This window comes from Barbus barbus (genome assembly GCF_936440315.1).
Source record: "Barbus barbus genome assembly, chromosome: 22".
In the NCBI taxonomy this organism is placed as follows: Eukaryota; Metazoa; Chordata; class Actinopteri; order Cypriniformes; family Cyprinidae; genus Barbus; species Barbus barbus.
The window spans coordinates 15,810,911-15,836,966 of NC_136750.1; the positions used below are offsets into that span (position 1 = coordinate 15,810,911).

Below are 26,056 nucleotides of genomic sequence, written 5' to 3' on the forward strand. Positions count from 1 at the left end.
GGTTAAACTGATATGACTTAACAACTCAACCTGCAAGACTCTTCCCTAATTAAATAACAAGCAGCAGTAAAGCTGATAGTAAACTTGTATAATTGCAAAATATCATAAATGTTTTTTTTTCTTTTACTAAAAACTTTTCTACTTTTGTGCTTATATGGCCTCATAATCTTTTTTTTCTTCATATTTTACATTGCAATTTGTAACTATTTTGATGAAGTAATGATGGAAGTTATTCAAATATTTTCGTGTCTAATGTTTGTGTATGACATTATATTCTGTCAGTCATGTCCCTAACTGCATTACTGTCATGCGTTGTGTTCCTCACGTGTTAGTTGGAGGGAAAAGCTCCTGACCTCTTATCATGACGGGACCACCGGCTCCAGCAGACACCAGGACAACATCCTCCGTCCAGAACTCTCTCTCTCTCTCTCTCTCTCTCTCTCTCCTCCAAACCTTAAAGACGCTTTCTAGCATTTGCTTTTGCCTAGTCTCTGGAAAACATCTGAATCATTTTAACCAACTCCAGCTGTCGCCCTGGTGTGGGTGTGTGAGAAAGTGCATGGCCGTTTGTGAATGAGAGGAGACTCGAGCGAGGGTGACGTTTAGATTTACAAAAAAAAAAGTTAGGATATTTTGCTTCAGTTTTTTGTCGGTATGAACGCGGATACGTGCGTCTCATACTGCGATATGACTTCCATGGATTCATATTATTCGCCATCATCAGGGCAAGGAAGAGTCCAAAAGGCCAGTCCTTACAGGACGTACCAGCCGAGCGACTCCAAATACAGTCCCACTGGTCTGTATTTGGAGCCAAAAGGTCAATCTTACGGGGACAAGCCGCGGAGTCCTTTCCACCAAGAGTGTCCTTCACTGGATGATAGCACACCCGAGAGCACCTACAGCAAGTACCATCTTTTCATGCAGAGACCCACATGTAAATCCCCTCCTGAGGACCACAAACTGGAGGACGGCGCGCTCATCTCATGCTATGGTGAGTGGCATCTAGGTGTGGTTTGTGTGTTCATCAGTAGCCAGAAATTACACGCAATTTGGTTATATTTCCACCTGATGCTTAGGATGTCACTGGAATCTGATCATTTTCCTGTAGCCTATAAGAAGGGTAAAATAAGGCCTTTAACAATCTGAGTAGCCTATAAACTTAAATTTGCTCACATATTTGTTCCATAATATGCACAGTTCACCCCGCTAAAAAACAAACAAACAAAAACTTTTTACGTGCCTTAAATAGAGTCAAAGTGGTGCTGAAATCACAAACTTTTTTTTCTTTTTCTTTTTTTTCTACCACTTTTAAATAATTGATAAAGACAGTAATTTGAAACTTTGAATATTTAGAATATTTTTTACTTTGTAATAAGCTGCAAATTATTTAGTCCGAATTTTTTTTTTTTTTAATCTTGAACTGGATACTTTTTAAATGTAGTCTATCCGCAAAATCCCTCTTAAAACTGGATACTTTTTAAATGTAGCCTATCCGCAAAATCCCTCTTAATTGACACCTAATTGCAAAACAGTCCAGGATTCTTGTTCATGACATCTTTGTATTAATTAAATCGAATAAATGTTTATTATTATTATTATTAGTATTTCGCTCAACTGTGTGTGTTGTTGTGTTAGGATTTAAGAAATAGGCCTATTATGACTTTTCTGTTAGTGAGCTACAAACGAGGGAGCGCAAATTCACTAAATAAACGTTAAAATTAGGCCCGATTCATTTAGCCTATTCAGACAAGTATATTATAAAAAAGACTTGGCCTCAGAATGATTTATCGGACCATTATGCTACAACCCGTTCAAGCACTTTCTTGCAATTATCCAAATCCACATTCATTCCCGCCTGTTATTTGTCACATCTAACATTTTATGGTCACTCGGACGTTGCCGAAAATACTTGGGTTTTTTACTCAAAAATACATAAACAATTCGCCTGGTGGTCTCATAAACAACAATCAAAGCAGAAGTCATGGAAATACTACAGATGTTACTGCATAAACTACAATGACTAAAAGTCAGATTATCATCCTCTTCTTACAAACAGTGGCATGAAAATCCATTTTTGTGGCTGTAAATCACGCATACAGGCTATTTACGATGTGATTGTGAAAACAGACACCGAATGTATCATCAATGCATTAAATTAAGGCAGGTTTTGTTATTGGGGTCAGAAAAATCCTATTAGATTCATTAAATTATTTGTTTCCTTCATTTAAGCTAATTGATTATTTTTTTTTTTTTTACCATTTCGATATATTTTACCATGTAGTCGGAACATTCTGAAGGTTGCATTCTGAAATTAATTTGCTGTTCTGACATGAGTTAATAAAAATAGTTAAATAAACAATTAATGAAATACTGTATCGTATTTTGTATCTTGTATTTGTATTTGTTTGCACAAGACATTTAAAAACGTAGTTAATATATTTGGGTACAACTGTTAGGCTATTAAAAGTATTACACTGATTAATTCAAACCATCATCGGAAATTAGAATGCATCCGGATTATTATTAGAAATGCCTCTAATTTTAAAGCAAAACAAACAAACAAGTAAACAATTCACACACACAAAAGGACTACATATTATCTACAGCTTAGCTTTTACTGCATATTAAAAGTTGTACAATGAAATATAAACAAATAATATTCTTCAAGAGCTCTATGTAGGCTACATAAAATGTTTGTCTTCTGTAATAATAACCACATTTGAAGAGACAATAATATACATAGGACAGGCTAAAACACACAATTAATACATTTTTAAAAACTCTTATCTGGCATATGTTTACTGTATTTTGAGGCCATTAGCATTAGGTATTTGAATAAATTGGATGGTCTTTTTATTTTATTTCATTTACAATTGTTTATTTATTTATTTATTGTACATAAAAATCACTACAGTGATATTTAGGGATATTTGTAAATAATAATACAAATATTCTAACTGTCTAACTGGACATGGATGTAATACATATTTTAAGATTTTCAGAAAATAATGTTTTTGTTAAATTGTTAGTAATACCAAATTCCTAGGCAGGCATGAAGATATGAGATAATCACCAAGGATCCCTTTCATGAAGATATTATTGTTAGATGATGCACAGACAGTGCTGTGCTTATAGAGCGTTTTTCCTGTCTGCGGTTTGAGGAGAACGAACACTGTGTGGTTCCCACATCATTCTTGGAGCTCATTTGTGGTTTGTGCTGTAGATGTCAAGGGTAAGAGATCAGCCTCAAGCAAAGTCTGATTGCCCAGTCGGAGAACAATAGAAAGCTGGGAATCTAGACAAACTTTTGATCAACACAGAGAGAAGGGAAGATGTGCTCTGAATCAAGATACAACTTCTTCAAGTGCGGGTTGTAAACTTATCATGTGATCATGCCACCTATATCTAAAATATAAGAGGGTGTTTAGCTCTTTCCAGCCAATCAGAGCCCTGGAAAGCTACACAGTGTGTTCATCATGGGTTGAAAGTGTTAAAAACAATAACAGATGGCCAAAACTCTTTTTAGAACTTTTCTAATTGTACATAAGAACGGACTAAAGCATGAAACCTCTCCAAAAACCTGAGTGATTCATGACTTGCAGCTCTAGGGAGTAGGGCATTATTCAGAGGCAGATGTGTGGTATGGACTCCCAGAGATAGCATTCAAGCTTTCATTCCCCCACCACTGGGAGGCCTAAAACGACAATCGCTGACTGGTTTACATAACCTTTCCATACAAAATGACATGTGCAAATAAACTAGCATTCAACAGTTGATGGGATATTAAGTTGGCTATTAAACATCAACTGTAGCGAGCTTGATCTGAAGGTTTTACACATTGGATTAATTCTGCACACTGTTTCCTGGTATGTTGGTTAATTGTGTGGATAACAGTTTTCAGAGGTGTGACATCATGGCCAAAATATTTAAATGAAATTAAAGGGATAGTTCACCCCAAAATCAAAATTCTATCATTAATTACTCACCCTCATGTCCTTCCAAACCTGTAAGTCCTCCGTTCATCTTCGGAACACAAATTACGATATTTTTGATGAAATCTGAGAGCTCTTTGACCTTCCATAGACAGCAACGCAACTGTAATGTTCCCAGACCCAGAAACGTAGTAAGGACATCGGCAAAACAGTCCATGTAACATCAGTGGCTCAACTTCAGTTTTGCAAAGCTACGAGAATAAATAATACATATCTCTATACATATTCAGCCATATGCAAAATACTATACTCCACAGTGCATGCAATGAAGACAATATTTACATCCCCTTTATGAGCTATTTTAAGTTGTAGTGCGCATCTGGGAGTGAAGTCTTGGAGAAAGAAAGCTGGCACGGTTCTGCGGTATATGGGAGTCATGTGTGAGGTCATTTATCAGGAGCTCAGATTTAACGGAAACACTGTCCTGGTTTCCCACAGAATCCACATTCCTGTGCGGCTCACAGGCATTGATCTTCTCACAGGAACATCTGGAAGTTTTGCTTTTGCACAGATACCTGTATCTGCAACATATAGTAGTGTGAATTAACCTCACAGTTAATGAGATAAATGAACTCTCAATTAATTGCTTGAGTTTTTCAGTTGGAGGCCATATTTGTTTAGATTAGGTAGTTTAGGTAGATTAGGTAAACATTATTGAAAATAATAGTTTATTATTGGCATCTATATACGGTTCCATGAAGAATGCATAACAATGGATTTAATATCCACAGAATTACATTATTCACACTAAAATTACATGAATATTACTGACAGTGTTTTTGTGATTTACAGGGTGTCTTATATCTAGAGCTGACCCAGACCATCATGTTCTATACAAGCTAATGGGTGCCCTGCTGCTTTATAGCTAGTTAAATCACACTTTGATGTTTTCTCCTTGTTTCTTGCAGTGATTAAATAGCCACTCCTAGTAAACATCTGACCTCTACTAATTCAAAGACACAGTCGACTCCATCAGGATGGAGTTAGTGTTCTCAGGGGAGTGACTGCTAAGCATGTACTCCAATTAAACATTCTGCCTGGGTGTGAATTGATTATTTAAAAGTGGTATTAGTGTAACCACCTGTTTACAGAATGGAAAATACAAGAATATGTTCTAGGCTGGAGGACTTTTGCAATACCATCATCAGTACTGAAGTAGACATGCAAAAGATGTGATTTCTTTCATTATTAGATTTGTTTCCAAAGGGGAAATTTGCTAGTATGCCCATAGGAAAATGATTAATTTCCATATAAATATTGTCATATGGTAGGGATGTGAGCTTGTAGGCAGGCATTTGGTACTAGTTGTGTATTCTTGTAGAGTTCTTGCATCTCAAGTGGTATAGCATCGTGCTATATAAACCAGGATCATGGGTTTGATGCAAGGAATAGATGAAATTGATGAAATGTATACCTTGCGATGCAATTTGCTTTGGATAAAAACATCTGCCAAATGCATAAATGTAATCTAATGCTAAATGGGCTGGCTGCCCAAAGGTAACAGGTTATATCCTCATAGAGTTGATACTGTATTTACAGAGATTCCCTTTTACTAGTGCGCCCTTGAGCAAAACATTTAATCCCAGGTTACTACAAGGGAGCTGGCTCTGAAATAAAAGTGTTGTAAGTCACTGGGGCTAAAGGCATATGCTAAAAAATGAGTAACCATTGCGCAATGAAGCTAAGTCAAGGCACTGTTGAATTCTGTTGAAGTGCTGAGGCATTGTGTCAACGAGTGCTGTTATATATCGAGTGTAAATGGCCAGGCACAGACTATGTAATGCAAATGCAGGCTTTCTGCTATGTTTCGAATGACGCTCTGTAGCTTTTTTAAAAACAGTATCTGATGAAATGTATATCTCCTAGTCATTAGTTTGACTCTGCGTTCTATATACTGTAAGTAAACAACAACACAGAGCATCTCTAAAATCCCCAAACATTTGGACAGTTATCAAACCCAGACTATTGCAGTCAATGCAAAATGGCAGCCAAAACCGAGGAGCTTTGACTCTAAAATGCAAAACATGCAATGGCACTGTTTAAAAACTTTGGTGGTACGCAGATTCAGCATAACATGGGCTACAAAGCCAAGGAAAGACAGCAGGGTGGGACTGAAAGTGCTCACCACAGCAATTATGATGAGTTCTCTGCCAAACACAGAGAGACAGAGGAACTGCATTATCCCAAAATATTATGGCAAAAAAACTGATACTCTAAACCTAGAATGCTCAAATCAGGGCCCGCAGGCCAAAGTTGGCCCATTATGACCTTTGATTTTGACCTGCCATGCCATATCACAAGAGGAAGGGAAAAACAGGAAAATATATGCCATTGAGGCCTATTTTAATTTCTAATTTATATATATATATATTTTTTATTATTATTATTATTTGCATTGAAATATATAATTTAATTTAAAATGTATTTATTTTTTAATTTTTATTTAAATTTTTGTTTAATAATATACTTTTTATTGTGATAGAATCACAATCTAAGGTTGTCAGCACTGACAATAATATACTTTTTAATTTAAATTTTTTTAATACATTTTAATATAATATGCACACAGTATTTGGATATAATGCAACATTTACTTTTGGCCCAAAGCAATCGACAAATTTGCCTTTAATAAAGTTTTATCAAAAGCTATAAAGAGTGCAGGTTGATAAGAAGGCAGCAGTGTCATTGAAGAGCATGTGATAAAATATAAGGCATATGAGACAAAAACAAAGGCAAATATCACGTGTAGTTGTCTTTAACTACTATGTACTTATATCAAACAATAATCATTTATTTTGGTACGTATGTATGTATTGTGTTCATGATGTATTGCAAAACATTGTATTGTTGTTGAGATGGGATATGGATAAGATTATGGACAGTTTTTATGGTATGGTTAGGTTTAAAGGGCTAAGGGGTCAATACATAATGGTAGTACATAATAATAGTTAAAGACACTTATTATAAAGTGGGTCTGAATATATACTGTATATATACATATATATATATATATATATATACACTCTCAGAAATAAAGGTACAAAAACTGTCACTAGGGCGGTACCTTTTCAAAAGGAACAGTTTTGTACCTATTAGGTTCAAATATGTACACTTTAAGTACTAATATGCACCTTTAAGGTACCAAAATGGACCCTTTAGGTACAAACATGTACCTTTTGAAAAGGTACCGCCCCAGTGACAGCTTTTGTACCTTTATTTCTGAGAGTATATATATATTAATAATTAATTAATAATTATTATAATTAATTATTAATAATAAAATAATAATTAACTGTGTATTTTGTTTTGGGAATACATAAAATGCTATCTATGAAATCAGTTTTAGCAGTAAGGTGCCTGCAATTTTATCACTTTTTCAGCACATAACGCTATTACACATTATTTTACTTATGAACGAAATCCCAGCTCAACATCCTGAAAATGACATCAAGTACAAAATAAGAAATAGTTTGGTTGAATTGCTCAAACATGAGTGGAAAAGGTTCAGACTGTCTGGGACTATAACACCCTAAACACCCAGATAACTTTGACACTGTTGAAAAGATCATGGAACTGAGAGCCTCAGTAGAGCATGATTTGAACAGGCATGTTTTGATTATTTACTTACAATCCTGGCATGTTTATACTTTCATCAAGATACTGATTCAGGCATTGAACATGGAGAACATATTTTCAACTAAGTTAAAGAAAGGCTTGTTATATATTAGAGGCTCTTTAAGGTGACAACAGAACCCCCTTTATGTTGAAATAAAGAATATTTGTATAGGAGTAGATGAGAGTTTTTTTGTGAAAGTGGTTCAATGTTAATTTGTCTCCACACTTCAGACACTTCAACACTGCTTTAGTTAAGTTACTTTTCTGTAAGGATGGTAATGGGTTGAGAAACAGGACAACATAAACCCTCTTTCTCCTATATTTTGTGCAAACTCACAATTAATGAATAGAAATATGTCTTTTCCCAGGTACTGGGAATGGCACTGGACTGACAGACACAGAGATGCCTCAGTCTGCTGATCCCACAGGTATTGATGGTAGTTACATCAATGTGAAAGACTCCGGGGTCAAAGGTCAAACAGAACGGCCTGTCTCTGAGCTCGGCAGTCCTCTGGACAAGAGTGAAGCCGAGAGCAACAAAGGCAAGAAGAGACGGAACCGCACCACCTTCACCAGCTATCAGCTGGAGGAGCTGGAGAAGGTTTTCCAGAAGACACATTACCCAGATGTCTACGCTCGAGAACAACTAGCACTCAGGACAGACCTCACAGAAGCAAGGGTGCAGGTAAGCCTGGTCAGCCCATCTCTGTAAGAATTTGATATATTTGCTGTGTAAATTACATTAAAAAACAGTATGCTGTAGATTCATATACACTTCAGAAGAGTTGCGGTAGTTTAGAAATTAATATTGATCGTTACTTTTATTTCTATACAGTCTGTCAGTTATTACCAAACGTTCTTCAGTTTGTAAAACAGCAATATGATTATTTGAACTATTCCTATAAAACATGACCATTTTCATTAATATATAATATTATATAAAACAATATTCAACATTGTATTAAAATAGTGTCACGTTTCTCAGGAACACGGAACGAGGAGACACAGAGATTATTCAAATATAATAGCTTTTAATGAATCAACAGGCAACACACACATTATATACTAACCTAAACTAGGGGCAGACAGGTGCAGGGAATCAACTAATAATCAGACTAATCAGACAGGAGAGAAACTGGGTCACGGAACACATGGGGAGCAAAAAAACACAACAAAAACAATCCATAATCCTGATATAATACCCAGAGGGGTGGGTGGGAACTTGGGAGGCGGCTCAGTAGGAGGACGGACACCCAGGAGGGGGCCGGCAGACAGAGACCAGGAGAGTGATGAAGGAGGGAGGAGCCAGGAAAGAGACAGGAGGGACCCAGAGCAGGAGGAGCACAGCAGGACCCAGGCCACAGCCATAACAGCGGCCCACAGTGGAGCCGACGGAGGGAGAAGCCATGGAGGACGGATGGCTGCCGACTCCAGGGGGCCGAGTAACGGAGGCGGAGCAGGTGGTGGAGGAGCCCGAGGCGGAGACGGAGAGCCAACGAGCCAGGGGGGTGCCCAGGATCAGGGGGGCCAGGGTGGAGCCGAGGGCTCTGGCGACTGAGGACCCAGGTGGAGCTGATGGGAGGAAGGAGCCCAACGGAGCCGGTGGGACGTAGCGACGAGGCACAACCAGAGGAGAGGAGTCCAGAGGCAATGGCGGGTCGACGCCCGACCAAGGCGGAGCCGGAGGGACGAGGGAGCCCGGTGGAGCTGGTGGATCGACGGGTGACGATGGAGGCAAGGGAGGTAGGAGCCGAGGTGGAGCCGCTGGGTCAACGGGCCGAGGCGGAGTCCGGGCCTCGGAGGCGGAGGTGAGGGATGCTGGAGAATGGCAGTCCCAGCGGGAAATGGCTCTCCGTCATCGGTGGGCTCTGGGACTGGAGTGGATCCACTGCACGAAGGCAGCGAAATCCTCTCGAGGACCATCTTCGGACGACAGCGCTCTGCACGCGGTCTTCAGGCTTTCATCATAGAATGCTTAGAGCACGTCGTCCGGGTTGCTGGTGGCGTTAGCTAACAACAGGAACAGTCTTGTATGGTCCTCCTGCTCCAGAGAACCTTGGTCACGGAACACATGGGGAGCAAAAAACAACAAAAACAGTCCATAATCCTGACAAATAGTTCATACTTTTAATAAATAAGAATTGAATTATTTAGATATTACTATTATTACTTTTATAAAACATGATGCTATTTTTAATATAGGATATTATACAAAATAATATAAAACTATACCAAAAAAATATTTAATTCCTTTAAAAATAATATTTATAGTGACCCTAAAGAGGAGAAGCGTTTGGAGAATAGATGGATCATATTTTATAGTTTTATATAATAATAATAATAATTATTATTATTATTATTAACAACAACAACAATAATAAGAATAATAATTATTATTGTTATTATTTGGTAATAATCTCTGTAAATCAAAATGTATTTTCTAAGAGCTCCTGAGAGCTCCATTTAGTTCTAGCAACTCAGTTTGAACACTTTAAAGTCTTTTCCTCCGAATTCTATAGGTTACCCCCAAAATCAGCCCATAAAGTCTGTAGATTCTGCTCTTAGATTCTACTCTGCGAAGAAAAATGGACAATAGCCACTGCTGTGCAAGAGTCAGATCTCAATACTGACATCATGACAGAGAAGTTGGACCCAAATATTTTTTCCAAATTCTAGTCCCTGTTTAATGTACCTCTCTACACCACAGTGTTTGAGGATGTTAAAAAGAGTTAGGGAGGAAAAAACACACGTTTTCTGGCAGGGGAAGAAAACACAGTTTGAGATGCCATAATCAATTTCCAAGCAGAGAGTGAGGCATTGTCAGGAACCTGGCCATGTTTTGAAGGTACAGTGCAGTAACTGCATTCATTCCGAGTCCAAACAGAACCAACTATCACACACACATGAGTCTAATTACCTCTGTAGGCTGATAACACAGTGCAGACTCTGTTGAGTGACTACAGGGTTTGACCCGTATTTCAAATACATACCTACAGACATACGTAATTGAGATGAGCCCCTCCTGCTTTCCTCCCCAGCGCTGTTGTTTAGTGCTGGCTGTTGCTCTGTCCTGCTTGCTCTCTCTATCAGACAGGACTTTTTCCCTCAACACTCTGTAAAAGAGGATGTTTTGGATGATATCATAGTTTTTGTCCTCTGGACATACTTGGAACATTTTGGAATGTAATTTGGTATCGTTTTATTTTCTAAACATGCATATTGAGATGCGAGCACATATGTGTAGTGAAGCACACATGTAATACATGGCAGCGTACAATGAGAGTATGTGTAAGTGTGTGTCTGTGGATCCACACAAAAGGTCCACTGCTCCAGTCTGTGGGTCTCTGAGAGGTCAGAGGGGGCAGCTCTGGAAAGCCGGGGGCTTAGGCGTCAGGAAATTAAACATGAAATGTAAACAAACTCCAGCCTGAACATTCTCCTCTTTCACTTTCTAACATCCTTATTTCCCTTCAGATTTTGAGTTTGAAGAAAAGAAAGAGCGAAGGAGAAAGACTGCATCTCAGAATGATGAAAAACATGACAAACTCAGAGTAACGAGAAAAGAAAAATTTTCGCAAAATAATTGCGATGTTAACTTGCAGTTCGGAGAAAAAGACAAAATTGCAGGTTGTTAACTCAAAATTGCAAGATATACATTTGCTGTTGTGAGAAATAAATGCAGAATTGCAAGATGTTAACTCTCAAGATATAAACTCACAATTGCGAGAAATAATTAGAATTGTTATAAATTTCACATTTTGACAAAAAAATCTGAATTGTGAGATGTTAACTCAAAATCGCAAGATATATAATCGCAGTTGCGAAAAATAAAGTCAGAATTGTGAACTTGGAATTTTAAGAAAAAAGTTGAAATGTGCAAAATTAGCAGGTGTTAACTCACAAGATATAAACTCGCAACTGCAAGAAATAGTCATTATTGTGTTATAAATTTGTAATTTTTAAAAGTCAGAATCAAAAATTGCAATTGCGAGAGATAAAGTCTGAATTGTTATAAACTTGCATTTAAGAGAAAAAAGTCAGAATTGCGAGATGTTAACTCAAAATTGCAAGATATAAGAATTTAAAATGGCAAGAATTGTGCACAGAACCAATTGAACAGAACTGTGCAAAAAAGAAAAAAAAAAGTAAAAATTTCAAGATATATATATATTTGGAATTGTGAGAAATAAGTCGGAATTGTAAAATAAAAGTCACAATTACCTTTTTACTTTTTATTGTGCTGCAGAATGTGGCTTCCATACTTCTTTCTGTCTCATTTAATGCCTCACAGCCTGCTCAGCTGGTTTAGTTTAGCCATTAAACCAAATGTTTAATGTAAAAAAGATTTACATTGTACAATGTCCTTCAATTCATCTTCAGCACATTTCCACCCTTGTAGAGGAAAGAGGAACAACGTTAATACAGAAAGTATACAGGTGCTGCTCGGGTCATTGATCTTTGGTCATTATCTCTGATTGCGCTAAATTTCGTAGACCAAGGAAAAACAATATAAATGTCCAAAGAGACAGGGATTCAATTACAAAGATTCCCAAAACAGATGACATGATCATTATGGTACTTGGATGTCAGGAGCAGGCCATGACATTGGGCTGAAAGATCAAATTACTTCATATGTAAATGGCTCCTAGAAGACAACTTAAGTTAATTCAAGCAATATATTTTGTAGCTCAAATAAATAAAAGTTTAAATGCATTGTATCTTTTGTAACTTTTATGGTTCCCCATTCTAGTGACCGCAGCGTGCCATTGAATGTGACCCTGTCTAGGGCTCTTGGGGCTTTTGGAAACCGTAGTGTGATTGGACAGAGATACATCCCACAATCCAAGTTTAAGCTCAGTGGTATGGAGAGATGGCCGCTGCCCTTTAAAATAGTCCATGAAAGCATACTCATGCATAAATGGATAACTGCTTAAATATGGGAATCATCTTCCATAAATTACATACCAGAGAGTTAATATCTATTTGGTCCAATGGTAATTTTGGAGACCAATTTTTCTAAATCAATAACAAATTGAATATCTTTTTTTTATCTTAAGACCTTTTTCTGACGCGCGCGTGCGTGTGTTCCATTTAGGTAGAAAAATAGAAACAAACCTTCTCTATCATAGTGTGACATGACAGGAATTGTTGAGGGAGAAACTTGACAGGCTCTTATTGGAAAACAAACATCTGTAAAAAAAAAAAATTCATGGAATTTCTCATCTGAACACAACAGATGCATGTCTGTTTACAAGTCAATAATGAGTAAGTAAATAATGAATGTAAATATCAGAAAATATAGCAGAATACTGAACGCCAGTCATTTGTGTATTGCTTTATTATCAACATATTTGATGGTGTTAAATTTATATGAGTGAAGTGACATACTGCCAAGTATGGTGACCCATATTCGGAATTCGTGCTCTGCATTTAACCCATCCAACGTGCACACACACAGCAGTAAACACACACACACGCACGCACGGAGCCATTTTATGCTGCGGCACCCGGGGAGCAGTTGGGGGTTCGGTGCCTTGCTCAAGGGCACCTCAGTTGAGGTATTGAGGGTGGAGAGAACGCTGGACATTCACTCACCCCACCTACAATCCCTGCCAGCCCGAGACTCGAACCCGCAACCTTTGGATTAAGAGTCCGACTCTCTAACCATTAGGCCACGACTTCCCCAAAATATGATGTAGTTACAGTCAGTAATGTATCATATATAATGTATTTTTTGGGTGGAAACAATCATACTGAATTTACATATTTACTCATTATTTTACCTGTAATAAATTCTGCAAAGTTAAAGGGATAGTTCACATAAAAAATGAAAATTCTATTTTTGGTTGGTCACCAAATGTTGTCGTTTGTTTGTGTCCATGCAATAGAAGTCAATGGGAACCAAAACTATTTGGTTACCAACCTTTTTCAAAATATCTTCTTTAATGTTCTGCAGAAAAAAGAAATGTATATAGGTTTGGAACAACATGAGGGTGAGTATATTATGTCAGAAATGTCATTTTGTGTGATCTCCCTTTAAATCTGCATCAGACATACGCATGTTAATATCTATATTTCTGGATTTGAGTAATTTAATGTAACAAGCAAGAGCAGAAACATTATATCCATTATAACATTATAACATTATACCATTATATCATTATACTATATAGAAGCATATGTTTAAGGTCTGAGAGCACTCAGTGGTTTGGGGTTGTTGGTTTGTGTCAAGGCGCACTAACAGCGGATCAGAACTGGCCTCATTGTGATTGATGAGGTGGACCAGCTCCAGACATAAGCGAGGCTGATAGGAACAGCTATCAAAGAGTAGAGCTCCAACCTGTGCTGGCACGGGCGAGTTCAAATCCATACATAAATAGCGTAGTGTGGACAGCACATTAAAGACGTCAGCTGAGGAGCCGTGGCATGGCTTTCATGTGCCTTACGATTTATGGCTTTGCATGTGCTCAGTTTTTCACTACAGGTTACTAGAAGGAGAATCCAGTTCTCAGTAGATAGACATTAGTAATAATGTGCACCGTTATAAGCCGCATCAGTAATTCAGAACCAAAATAGAAACAGCATGGAGTTTAAACAATAGAATACAAAATGTATTCACTCGAAATCTTGAGATTTTGCAGACAGATATTTCAAATAATCAAATATTTGGCCTATTTCCTGCAGGTGTGGTTTCAGAATCGCCGGGCCAAATGGAGAAAAAGAGAACGCTTTGGTCAGATGCAGCAGGTTCGAACACACTTCTCAACAACATATGAGCTTCCTCTTCTTACACGACCAGAAAATTATGCACAGGTAAAAGGAAAATCTGCATTACCGATCATACATTTCTATCTGTATATATACAAATGTAGTTTATGAAATTTAAAAACTGTGTTTGATGCTTAGTCCTTAAAAATGATGTGATGTGCAGTCAAATCACAACCATGCTGATCTTAGACCAGCAACAAAACTGCAAAAGTGATACTGCTTTTATACAACAGTTTAATGATCAAGAAGTTTATATTTACATCTTACGTTTTATCCGCAATATTTACAGTAGCAGCATACCTGAATGAATCCGTGTTTTCATTTGAGTGAATCATTTGAGTGAATTTCAGTGAGTCACTCGTAAAGACAGTTATTTTGTTTCTGAATGAATTAAGGAATTAGGGAAGTCGTGGCCTAATGGTTAGAGAGTCGGACTCGTAATCGAAAGGTTGCGGGTTGGAGTCCCCGGCCGTCAGGAATTGTAGGTGGGGGGAGTGAATGTACAGCGCTCTCTCCACCCTCAATACCACGACTGAGGTGCCCTTGAGCAAGGCACCGAACCCCCAATTGCTCCCCGACTGCTCCGGGTGTGTGTGTGTGTGTGTGTGTGTGTGTGCATGTTTATGTGGTTTATGAGGACACAAATTTGTATAATGACATGGGTATGACAGAGGTATTACAATATGAAGGTGGTTTATGAGGACACTGCCTATGTCCCCGTAATTCAAAAGGCTTAAAAAACATACTAAATGGTGTTTTTTTGAAAATCTAAAAATGCACAAAGTCTCCTGTGAGGGCTAAGTTTAGGTGTAGGGTTGGTGTAGGGCAATAGCACACACAGTTTGTTCAGTATAAAAACCATTACGCCTATGGAGAGTCCCCATAAACCACAAAAACCAACATGTGTGTGTGTGTGTGTGTGTGTGTGTGTGTGTGTGTGTGCGTGCACTTGGATGGGTTAAACGCAGAGCACCAATTTCGAGTATGGGTCACCATACTTGACAATACGTCACAACTTTACTTTAATGTTTTTGAATGAAACAGTTGAGTGAATAGTTCAGTGACTCACTCATAAAGCAGAGGCTCCATCCAAAATGGCATACTCTGTGAGTAGGGTACTTCTTATTACATTAGGGTAAGTTATTACATTTCAACTGTAAGTTATATGTACAGTAGTATGAATGTTTATAGGATATGAATGAAATCCAGCTATAGAACTACAAATTAGGTCATCCGGGTACTTTTTTCATACTGTTTTATGAATATTGTGGATTAGGACATACTAGTCATTCCACACACCATTTTCCGCCTGATATATAGTACGGAAGTATGCATATTAGGATGCAGCCAGACACTTGTGAATGAATCAGCATTATGAATGAGTCATTTGAGTTAATAATTCAAATGACTCACTCATATTTTTAAATATGATTAAATATGTTTTTCTTTGTTTATGTTTTAGATTCAGAACCCATCATGGTTAAGTGGCAGCAGTGCAGCCTCACCAGTGCCTGGCTGTGTGGTACCTTGTGATACTATAGCTTCATGCATGACCCCTCACCCTCACTCTGCTAGTGGTGTGTCTGATTTCCTTGGTATGACAAGTCCAGGTGGAAACATGGGACAGACACACATGGGCAGTCTTTTTGGCAATTCTGGAGTGGGTGGAACCATTAATGGATTTGATCTCAGCATTGAACCAGATCGCAAATCCTCCAGCATCGCCAACCTGCGTATGAAAGCAAAGGAGCACAATGCTGCAATCACATGGGCCACATGATGCCTTCATCTGGGACACAGAAGACCAGACAACCTCAGCCCAAAGCTGTCAGCACTAATGAGGTTTATGCCATCTGGAGCCAATATGAACATGAGAAATAGAGGCTAGAAGCTTTAAAATACTTGTAGGAGATTTAATATTGAAGTTTTTTAGAGGAAGTGTATTGTGCAGTGGGACTTTGTGCTTGAATGTGTGGAAAACAAAGAGCCAGTTTCAAATTGGAGACTGTTTTATGAATATACTGACTTTCCATGTATTAACATTGAACAAAGAAAGAAAAAAAATCAGTATGCACTATTTTGCCCTTTTTTAAAAAAATATATTTTTTACCAGATTTATATATTTGGCCCTAATTACCAGACGTATACACCACTGTTCAAAGGTTTGGGGTCGGCAGGATTTTTTTTGTTTTTGAAAGAAATCTCTTATGCTCTTTAAGGCTAAAACAACTGTTTTCTATTTTAATAGATTTAAAGAATTCCTATGATGGCAAAGTTGAATTTTCAGCCATTACTCCAGTCTTCAGTGTCACATGATCCTTTAAAACATTCTAATATGCTGATTTGGTACTCAGGAAACATTTCTTATTATTATAATAATGAAAACAGTTGTACTGCTTAATATTTGTAGAAACTGATACATTTTTTTCAGTATTCTTTGATTAATAGAAAGTTCAAAAGAACAGAATGTATTTGAAATATTTTTTTGAAACATTATAAAAGTCTTTACTGTCACTTTTGATACATTTAATGGATTCTTGCTGAATAAAAGTATTGATTTCTTTTTCAAAAATATTTTACTGACCTCAAACTTCATGGTAGTGTAGGAACAAAATTGTTTTTTATGGGATGTTATACAATAAATGGTGCCAGTAGTGAATCTTAGATATTCTGAAAATAGAATAGTAGATATTCTGAAAATGTCCCTCTGTGGGTAACACTTTAGAATACTGTTCCATCATTAATGAATAACTACACAAGAACACATGAGTACACTACTAGTATCTAACAAGAAACTCTGATTAATGAATTCGTAAGTGATAGTGCTTAGTCTAAGTCTAAGGTAGTTCACTATTAGCTAATCAGTAACTATTATTTTTTTCACATACCTCCCCAAGAAATACTAAGAACTACTGTATACAGGTTCATAGTCAATACGAATAATGCATACTGTATAATTAATTCTAAAGTAAAGGTCATGGTAATCCAGTAGTAATGACTCAAGTATTACCAAATTCTTCAGAGGGAACTACTAATTATTTGGATCAGTATTCTAACGTGAAGATCATAATAACTCCCTAGTAATTACTGAAGTCATTGTAAACTTTTGAGGGTTTTGTAAAGTATTGGACAGTAATTATTCAGGTGGTACTACATCCTTCTAAAGGAACTACTCATTTTCTTCAGAAGGATGTAGTAACACTTGAGTGATTACTATCCAGAACCTTACGTATATCGCAAAAGCTTACAATGACGTCAGCCAATATAAGGGAGTTATTAGGATCTTCACTTTAGAATACTGATCCAAGTAATTAGTAGTTCCTTTAGAAGGATTTGGTAATACTTGAGTCATTACTAGTGGGTTACCTTGATCTTCATTTTAGAATTAATTATTCATTATGCATAATTCATATTAATTATGAACCTGTATACAGTAGTGAAAGTGCTCCACATAGTACATAATATTAGATAAAATAGCAAATTTGCACTTAGCTTCATGAAAGCTTGCTGGATCAAAATGTTTGACATTTTATCAAATTATTTGAACTAAATACCTGAGCAGGGCACATTGTTGTCAGTGCTTGGTTTTAGTAAAGCTTAAGAAGATGTCTCTGGCATCAGTTCTTATGCACTAGGCTTAAACAGTTCACTAAGGATGGGCTAGAATATGGAGGCATAATAAAACAAGAACAACTGCTTCCAATTCTATGTGAGACATTCTGCAGGGAGCAGAATTCTGTCCCAGACAAATAGCACACCTAATAGATCCAGACGGCGTTACAGATACTCTATATACACTCTTAAAAGTAAAGGTGCTTCACGATGCCATAGAAGAACCTTTTTGTTTAAATGGTTCCATAAAGAACCTTTAACATCTGAAGAACCTTTCTGTTTCAGAAAAGGTTCTTTGTGGTGAAAGAATGTTCTTCAGATTATAAAAAGGTAAACAAAAGATGGTTTTGACTGAATGGTTCTTTGTGGAACCAAAAATGGTTCTTCCATGGCATCGCCTGAAGAACCTTTTGAAGCACCTTTATTTTTAAGAGTGAAGCCAATGAACATCAGGTTTTGTTCTCTTCATTCTTCATATGTCGAACATTCAGATTCCATCCAGCTCATGCCCCCAAAATACTCCCTTTAATCACAGCCACATTCTCTAAAGCAGAGGTAATAGGACATTGTTTCCAGACAAATGCTGGAATGTTATGTTTGTTTTGTGTTAGAGGGATACAACTCCATCAGCTGGAACATAAGCCTAACTTCATTAAATTCCTGGCTCAATGCAGCATTAGGCCTTCAACATTCTGGTTATCATGATGTGTGAAAAGAAACACTCGGTTTGGTGCCATTAGGGTTCACTAGCAATAATGTGCTGCAAAATGATGGCTTTTTATTAAATGCTGACAGAAGTAAATTCAAGTTTTCTTAGGATTAATTGATCCAGTCGACAGTAGATATTAAAAAGATTATGGTCAAAGCTACATTATGTAACTTTTTGATTGATATTAACCAAATTTAAATAATGAACGGGCTTCATAATCTAAACCCTGTTTTTGCCTCGGCCTAAATCAATAGGAAGCCTACAATAAATGAACATATTAGAACTGTTAGGATGGATTACCTGGAAAACGGCATACTTTCATCATTTGTCCGTGATTGTTTACGTCATGATATTTGTCATTTGATATAATTACAAATGACCAAAATATTCACATAATTACTAGGGGTTGACGATATGTGTTTTTCAGGGGCAATGCCGATACTGATTATTACAGATCAACTAGACCGATAACCGATATTTAGAACCGATATGTCTGGTGTAAAAATGAAAATTTATGTTAAAATTAAGAATAACAAGGTCTCTAACAAAAACTTTCTTTAAATGCTTTTAAATTATTTTATTGGCAAATCATTTTTGAAAATGACTGATACCGATAACAATACCGATAACTTGTAGTTTTATGCTTCAACCAATAAAGGGTCAAAAGTTACACATTGTAGATTTAAAGAAAGCTCATTCTGTAATCAGTGGAAAAATTGCTTTACAGACTTCTGATTGAGATTAGCTAAAACTTCATTGAATTTTAAGGTCAAAACTTAATTTCCACTTCTAAATGATGGAGACAATGTAACAGAGAGAGGTCAGTGGTCTGTGTTCAGAGAGGGCTGAACACAGACCACTGTTGTTTTCTACAATGTGGCTCCATTGTTCCTTTATCAGTTCCTCAGTTTAAATACTACTGAGACTTACAGTTAAATATTATCATCAGTTCTTTGTGTTTGTACAGCATGCACTTTGGATTATACAATGATTTGCTTCCTATGTGTGTTTGAATTTAATGAATGATATAGTTTTCCTGTTTTTTGTTGTTATTCTTGATAACATAACTAATTTTCTTTTGTAAAATGATCATTAAATTCCATCCTGAAAATACTGTACAAGTTTGTACTGTATATGTGTCATGAAATTCAGACATTAACAAGTCTGTGTAAAATACAAAGCATTTTATCCATTTGTATGTTGTTGCTGTATAATAGAATGTTGAAATATATTAATTTAAAATGATTATGGGAATACTTACAACCAACTAAACATTCAAACATGCGTAACAAACTTTTATTCTACTTGAGAAGACAGCAGTTTTGACAAGCCTTGACAAGGTTATTATTGTCAAGTTATATCATCCATTTTTTGTGCAGCGGTGAGCTTACAGCTAATTGTTTTAAAATACAAAAATAATTGCTGTAAATCATTTGAATGCATGAATTCCAATATACAGACTTTTCTCATTGCAAAAAACCTGCATTAGTCAGCTAAACCAGAGAAAGGGTGTGGAAAAAGGAAGAGAGTGATTTACATGCAAATTGCTCCTCAGCAAAAGAACAGTTCCCAACAACCAAGGATTGGACTTTATTCCAAACAGTTTAAACTGCTTTGCAAAAGTATCCTATTTTTAATTCCTTATATTAATAATACAAAGTAGCCATAGATAATTTTAACACATTGCATATGGAAATTTGCACCTGTGTGTCAAGTAGGTCATCTATTGGTAAGGATGTCTGTTGAAATTTAAACATTAATTCTGTTTATTTGTCATGTTTAAAGCATGCAAAGGGCAGTGGGCCCTCATTCCGTTCTGAAAAGTTGTTAGAAAACAACTTTTAAGATAAAATGGACACAATATAAAACAAGTATTTCACAGACTGAGTGCCAGAGTTCAAAATATTTCACAGGACTAAGGAGCAAACTTTGTCTTCTTCTGTGTTGAGCAACAGTTTTGGTCTGCATCCAGAGCTGTAAGGAGAGAGCCAACACAATGCTTGTCACCCAATAAAACCTCCGCTGGGACCTGACAGCCTTCCAGATGAGGCTGGAGCTCTCCCAAATGAATCCATCAGGGAAGATGTCTGGCACTCACACAACCCATTTTTACTTTCTCACTCTGTGAACGGTCCGATCCCTTCACTCTTCTTACATTTCTGGCAGAGTTTCAGTCCCTTGGGCTTTGCTAAACTCTCTCCATCTCACACGCACAAACAGAAACCCAAACGCACGTCAGGAGACAAAGATAAAGAAGTTTATGACCGAAGAAAAAGTGTAGGGTGATACAATGCAGAGAACGGGAGAAACATTGAATGCACTGCATCAAAAAACCTCAGTAAAATATGTCAGATTGGTTCTATGGCTATAAAATACTGCCACCTTTATTGGCTGCTTAATCTACCAGATCACATGATTTAAATCTGTTTTGCACACATGTTAATTATAATGTTTCGTAGTCACATCATCTATTAGGTCGTTAAACGCTGGCCATTTATCACTTTTCAAGATGTTGCAAAGTCACAAATCTGATTTTCTTTATTTTTTACTAAATACTATTAATGAAACCAATATAATCAATGGTTTTTATGAACTTCCTTAATAGCCTTAATATTTATGAGGAATTTATGGGGCGATGGATTGGGAGTGGCAGAGGTCAAGTCACCTTTATTTGTATAGCGCTTTTATCAATACAGATTGTGACTGGTACAGAATGAGTTCACATCTGTAATACAGGATACCAGCTGATCAGAAAGTACTGGGTACTGAATTTATTGTTCTTTTCTACTGAAGCTATGTGAATGAGATTCAAACACAGAGTACATCATTGCACTACAAATGCGATGTAGTCATACATTTCTGACCACCTCAGTTAGTAGCCCTGAAATTCCTCTATCATATATTATTTTCATCTAAAATATATATGCTGTAGAATCCCCTGACAAATTAAACACCCACCTTCTTTCAAGGAAAATTATACAGAAATTTCATGATCCACTAACCATGATATATCTTTTTGGATTTTTCAGAAGAATTCTGTTTCTGACAATCTGCAAAGGAATGTGTTCACATTACAGGTCTGAGTTCTATTAGTTGCTCTAATTTATTTATTTGCTCTTTGACTTTGTTCACCGTTGTTAAAATTGACCTGAACTTACTTAGAGGGTGGTGGCTGTGTTTCATTTCACAGCCACATGAGGGCGGCAGACATCTTTCGAAATCTGCAGATTTAATCTAAAAAAAGAGTTTACAAAAGCTACAAATCTTAGTTGTATCTACACAATTCACTACAACTAATTTAAGTAATAGTCCCCTCCTCCCCCTTTTTTTCAGCCAAGCACAGATAATATAGCTTGTCTTTTTCCTTATATAAAGTCAGATTTCAGAAACCTACTCAACCCTAATAAAAAACACGACTTTTGGAAAATATAGGCTAAGAGTTACATCTGAAAATAGTACTAATAAATAAATAAAGAATAAAGAAAAAAATGTTAAGAGATTTAAACAGTTTGTCTCCATGTGGCCTGTTCACTTCTCCGAAGAAGGTCTAGGTTTTAGCCTAGTCCACTCTAGACTTTTCACATTTGCAATGAAAAATTGAATGTTTATATCTTCTATGGAAAGCTGTTAACATAAGAAAACATGTAAATCTTGTCACCTGCCACTCACTGAAGCATTTCTCTACAGATATTATGTTTTCTGTTTAATGTATTTTTATTACCATTCTTACCTGCTTCTGGGTACAGTGCATGATTCTCCTGGAAGGGTGTATTTAAAAAATGCCAGACAAAAATTATTTTCAACAGTTTATTAGTAATGTTGTTATAGAAAAAGTCATTCAGATTGATATCTATTTCATGACTTCAAACTTACATATACTCAGATCAGGGACGTGCACAGACATTTTGAGGGGCAGGGGCTCAAGTTGAAAAAAGGGCACTTTTCATATTAATTTAATTATTTTCTAAACAAAACGCAAAATATATTACGGGTGTGCGATATTGACAAAAATATATCCACATTTTCTGGGATTTTATCGATAATGATAATTAGACAATATTTTGCTGAGTGTGTTATTGTGCTGATATCTTATAGGACTACCATGGACGGCTGACTCCTAAAGTTTTTGATATTCTGCATATTCTGTGGTGACCAGTTCACAGCAGTGGTAGAAATTAATCTTTTCCAATAAGTTTAAATTGATTTTTTTACCTTTTATGGGCATTTTTATCTTTATAAAGCCCTGCATGAGTGTGCATCATATTTTCAGTCAAATTCTTAAATTGAATCACTCAATTAGAATAAGTCATTTAAGCTGTTACCAAGCAAATGAAATCAGTATTGACAAAATTAATCTTTGCAATGCAGAGAAAACACAGAAGCTGCATTAGAAGTGGCATTTAGATGCATTTACACACTGTTTAATGCAGGACATGAATGCATTTAACCTGCAGTTACAAATGCATTAATACTGTTTTTATATTTTAAACGTAAAACATTGAATACTGATTAAAAAAAAATGAATAGATACTTTAAATGTGAAATTAAAACTGCCAGTAGGTGGCAGCAAGTCTATGGTAGCTGATGTTAGCAAGACAAATTAACTATATTTGCCTTTTGTCTTTTGGATAATTAGCTGTAAATTCGAGGCACAGGTAGTCTTTTGTTTATCACCACTCACCTCCACACCAAGATAAACACAACTGGAGAGGGCGGGAGGGCTTCACTTCTGCAGTTCTCTGCCTGTCTGTGATGTGCATGTGCCGATCAATGTATGCTACACTGCTGGTGCTCCAGCCCCCTTTTATGTCTATGTGTGCACGTGCCTGACTCAGATTGTGCGCATATTATGCATATTTGGCTTGCTGTCCAAGGGGAGGGCTCCAAGGTCAGAATTCAGCCCAACCCCAGAGAACTCCCCCATATCCCTAAGCTTGGACAGGAATAGTTAGGAGTGAGGAGTTGGGGTGGTGGAGGGATGCCCGAAAACTGTTGTGGGACAAAGGTGAGTTGGCTGTATATATATTTTAGTGCTGTCAAAACAATTATTCGCGATTAATCGCATTCAAAATAAAAGTTATATGTGTGTGTTGTCATGGTGCACACATCGGGGAGGAACGAGGAACACGAGACGCGGAGTAAACCCAAATCAGTCTTTAATATAACTCAACAGGGCAAGACAAGGCAGGTCAGACACACAGTAACACCAGGAGGAACGAGTAGACCAGACAACAACTAACTGAACAGACAGGAACTTAAATACACAGGCTAATTACAAAACACAGCTGGACAAAAATTAACTAATAATCATACTCAACGAGGACAGGAAACAAACCAAATAAAAACACAAAAGGGGCGGGAACACATGACACACACCACACAGGACTGACATGTGTACTGTGTATAATTATTTTGCATTTATAAATACACACATGCATGTATATATTTATGTACATATAACAAGATGGCGCCACTGTGTTCGGACGCCGTTAGGTTCGCTCCACTGAGAATTTGCTTCTACCTTCTTTTTTACTTAGTTTTACTTTCTCTTTTTACACATCTCACGTCGGCACTGATCACCTACAACATAGAAACACTTTTGGACATTGGAAACCGCTACACCAACCTGTTTCAGGACACTTTATCCACGAATCCTGCGTGGCCTCTGGAGATTCTTCGGAACGCGGAGATAAACAACACCCCCCCGAGGCGACGGATCAAGAAACACCGCGGGAAGCGCGCTGGAATTCGAGTCAGACTCAGGAAAAGGGCTCACAGTCCTCCTCTCCCAAGCATTCTCCTCGCTAATGTCCAATCCTTGGAGAATAAGATGGACGATCTTAGAGCCAGGATTAGTTTCCAACGGGACATTAGGGACTGTAACATCCTTTGTTTGTCAGAAACGTGGCTTTCGTCCTCGGTCCCGGACACTGCTGTAATGCCGAATGATAACTTCTCTGTCTTTCGGACGGACAGAACAGCAGAGGCCGGTAAATCCAGGGGTGGAGGAGTATGTTTCATGATCAACAAGAAATGGTGTGACCCCAGGAATATCTCCATTCTGTCGCGTTCCTGCTCGCCTCATCTGGAACATCTTTCCATTATCTGCCGCCCATTTTATCTGCCCCGGGAGTTTTCATCGATCATTGTTACTGCTGTGTACATTCCACCACAGGCGGACACTGGCTTGGCTTTGTCTAAGCTTCACGATGTGCTCAGCGGCCACATTAACAAACATCCTGACGCTGCCTTCATCATCGCGGGGGACTTTAACAAAGCCAACCTCAAGCAGGTCATGCCGAACTTTTATCAACATGTATCCTGTCCAACTAGAGGACCAAACACACTGGATCATTGCTACACTCAGTTCAAGGATGCCTACAAAGCCCGCTCACTACCGGCTTTTGGCAAATCGGACCATGCCGCCATCTTTCTAACACCGAGATACAAACAAAGGCTCGTTCAGGAACCTCCGGTGCAGAGAGTAGTGATGCGCTGGTCCTCCCACTCAGAGACTATGCTGCAGGCGGCGCTTGATGACGTCGACTGGGACATGTTCCGGGCGAGTTCTTCTGACGTCAGCGAGTTCACGGATGTAGCATTAAGCTTCGTAAACACACTAACCGAGCAAGCTACAGAAACAATAACGATAAGGACATTCTCCAATCAGAAACCGTGGGTGGACAGAACAATCCGTGCCGCGGTTAACACACGCACCGCCGCTTACAATGAGGCTCTTCTGTCTGGGAATACGAGCGAGTACAAAGCATCGTGCTATGCTCTCCGACGCGCAGTAAGAGCCGCCAAACACAGATACAGAGAGAGAATTGAGTCTCATTTCCAGCTCAACGACTCTCGACGGATGTGGCAGGGACTGAGGACCATCTGTGACTTCGGAAACAAATCCTCCGCGGAGGTGAGAGCAGATCCGTTGCTGGCCGACGAGTTAAACATCTTCTACGGCCGCTTCGATGGCAACGGCGGCGGCGCGTTTCTGCCGACCAGCGCGTCTGGAAGCAGCAGGCAGAGCAGCGATGATCCTGTAATCACCGTGTCGGAGGATGAGGTTCGGAGGGCGCTAAAGAAAGTGAACGTCAGGAAAGCAGCCGGACCTGATGGGATAACCGGCCGTGTTCTGAGGTCCTGCGCCGATCAGCTCGCTGGTTTGCTCACTTCTATCTTTAATGAGTCCCTTGCTACCGCCGTGGTTCCCACCTCATTCAAAAAATCCATCATTATCCCTGTGCCAAAGAACAATAAACCCTCTTGCCTGAATGACTATCGCCCAGTTGCCCTCACATCTATAGTCATGAAGGTTTTTGAGAGACTTGTAAAGAGCCACATTTGCTCCTCCATACCT

The 26,056-nt window shown here is 37.8% G+C and overlaps 1 protein-coding gene across 1 annotated transcript; it reads left to right on the top strand.

Moving 5' to 3' along the window:
- The first annotated feature begins 368 nt into the window (after window positions 1–368).
- On the top strand, window positions 369–16,942 carry LOC306888275 (homeobox protein aristaless-like 4). The gene is made up of 4 exons (XM_079446472.1): window positions 369–991; window positions 7,976–8,292; window positions 14,292–14,420; window positions 15,838–16,942. Exons 1-4 carry the CDS (start codon window positions 655–657, stop codon window positions 16,153–16,155), a joined length of 1,101 nt encoding a protein of 366 aa, XP_079302598.1. The 5' UTR covers window positions 369–654; the 3' UTR covers window positions 16,156–16,942.
- The last annotated feature ends 9,114 nt before the right edge of the window (window positions 16,943–26,056 follow it).

What these genes read in the sequence shown, in the direction of transcription:
- LOC306888275 (XM_079446472.1), top strand. Translation starts at nt 655, where the DNA reads ATGAACGCGGATACGTGCGTCTCATACTGCGATATGACTTCCATGGAT. An exon ending in TCACAGAAGCAAGGGTGCAG is followed by an intron (nt 8,293 to 14,291) that starts GTAAGCCTGGTC and finishes TATTTCCTGCAG; the next exon opens with GTGTGGTTTCAGAATCGCCG. An exon ending in GACCAGAAAATTATGCACAG is followed by an intron (nt 14,421 to 15,837) that starts GTAAAAGGAAAA and finishes TTTATGTTTTAG; the next exon opens with ATTCAGAACCCATCATGGTT.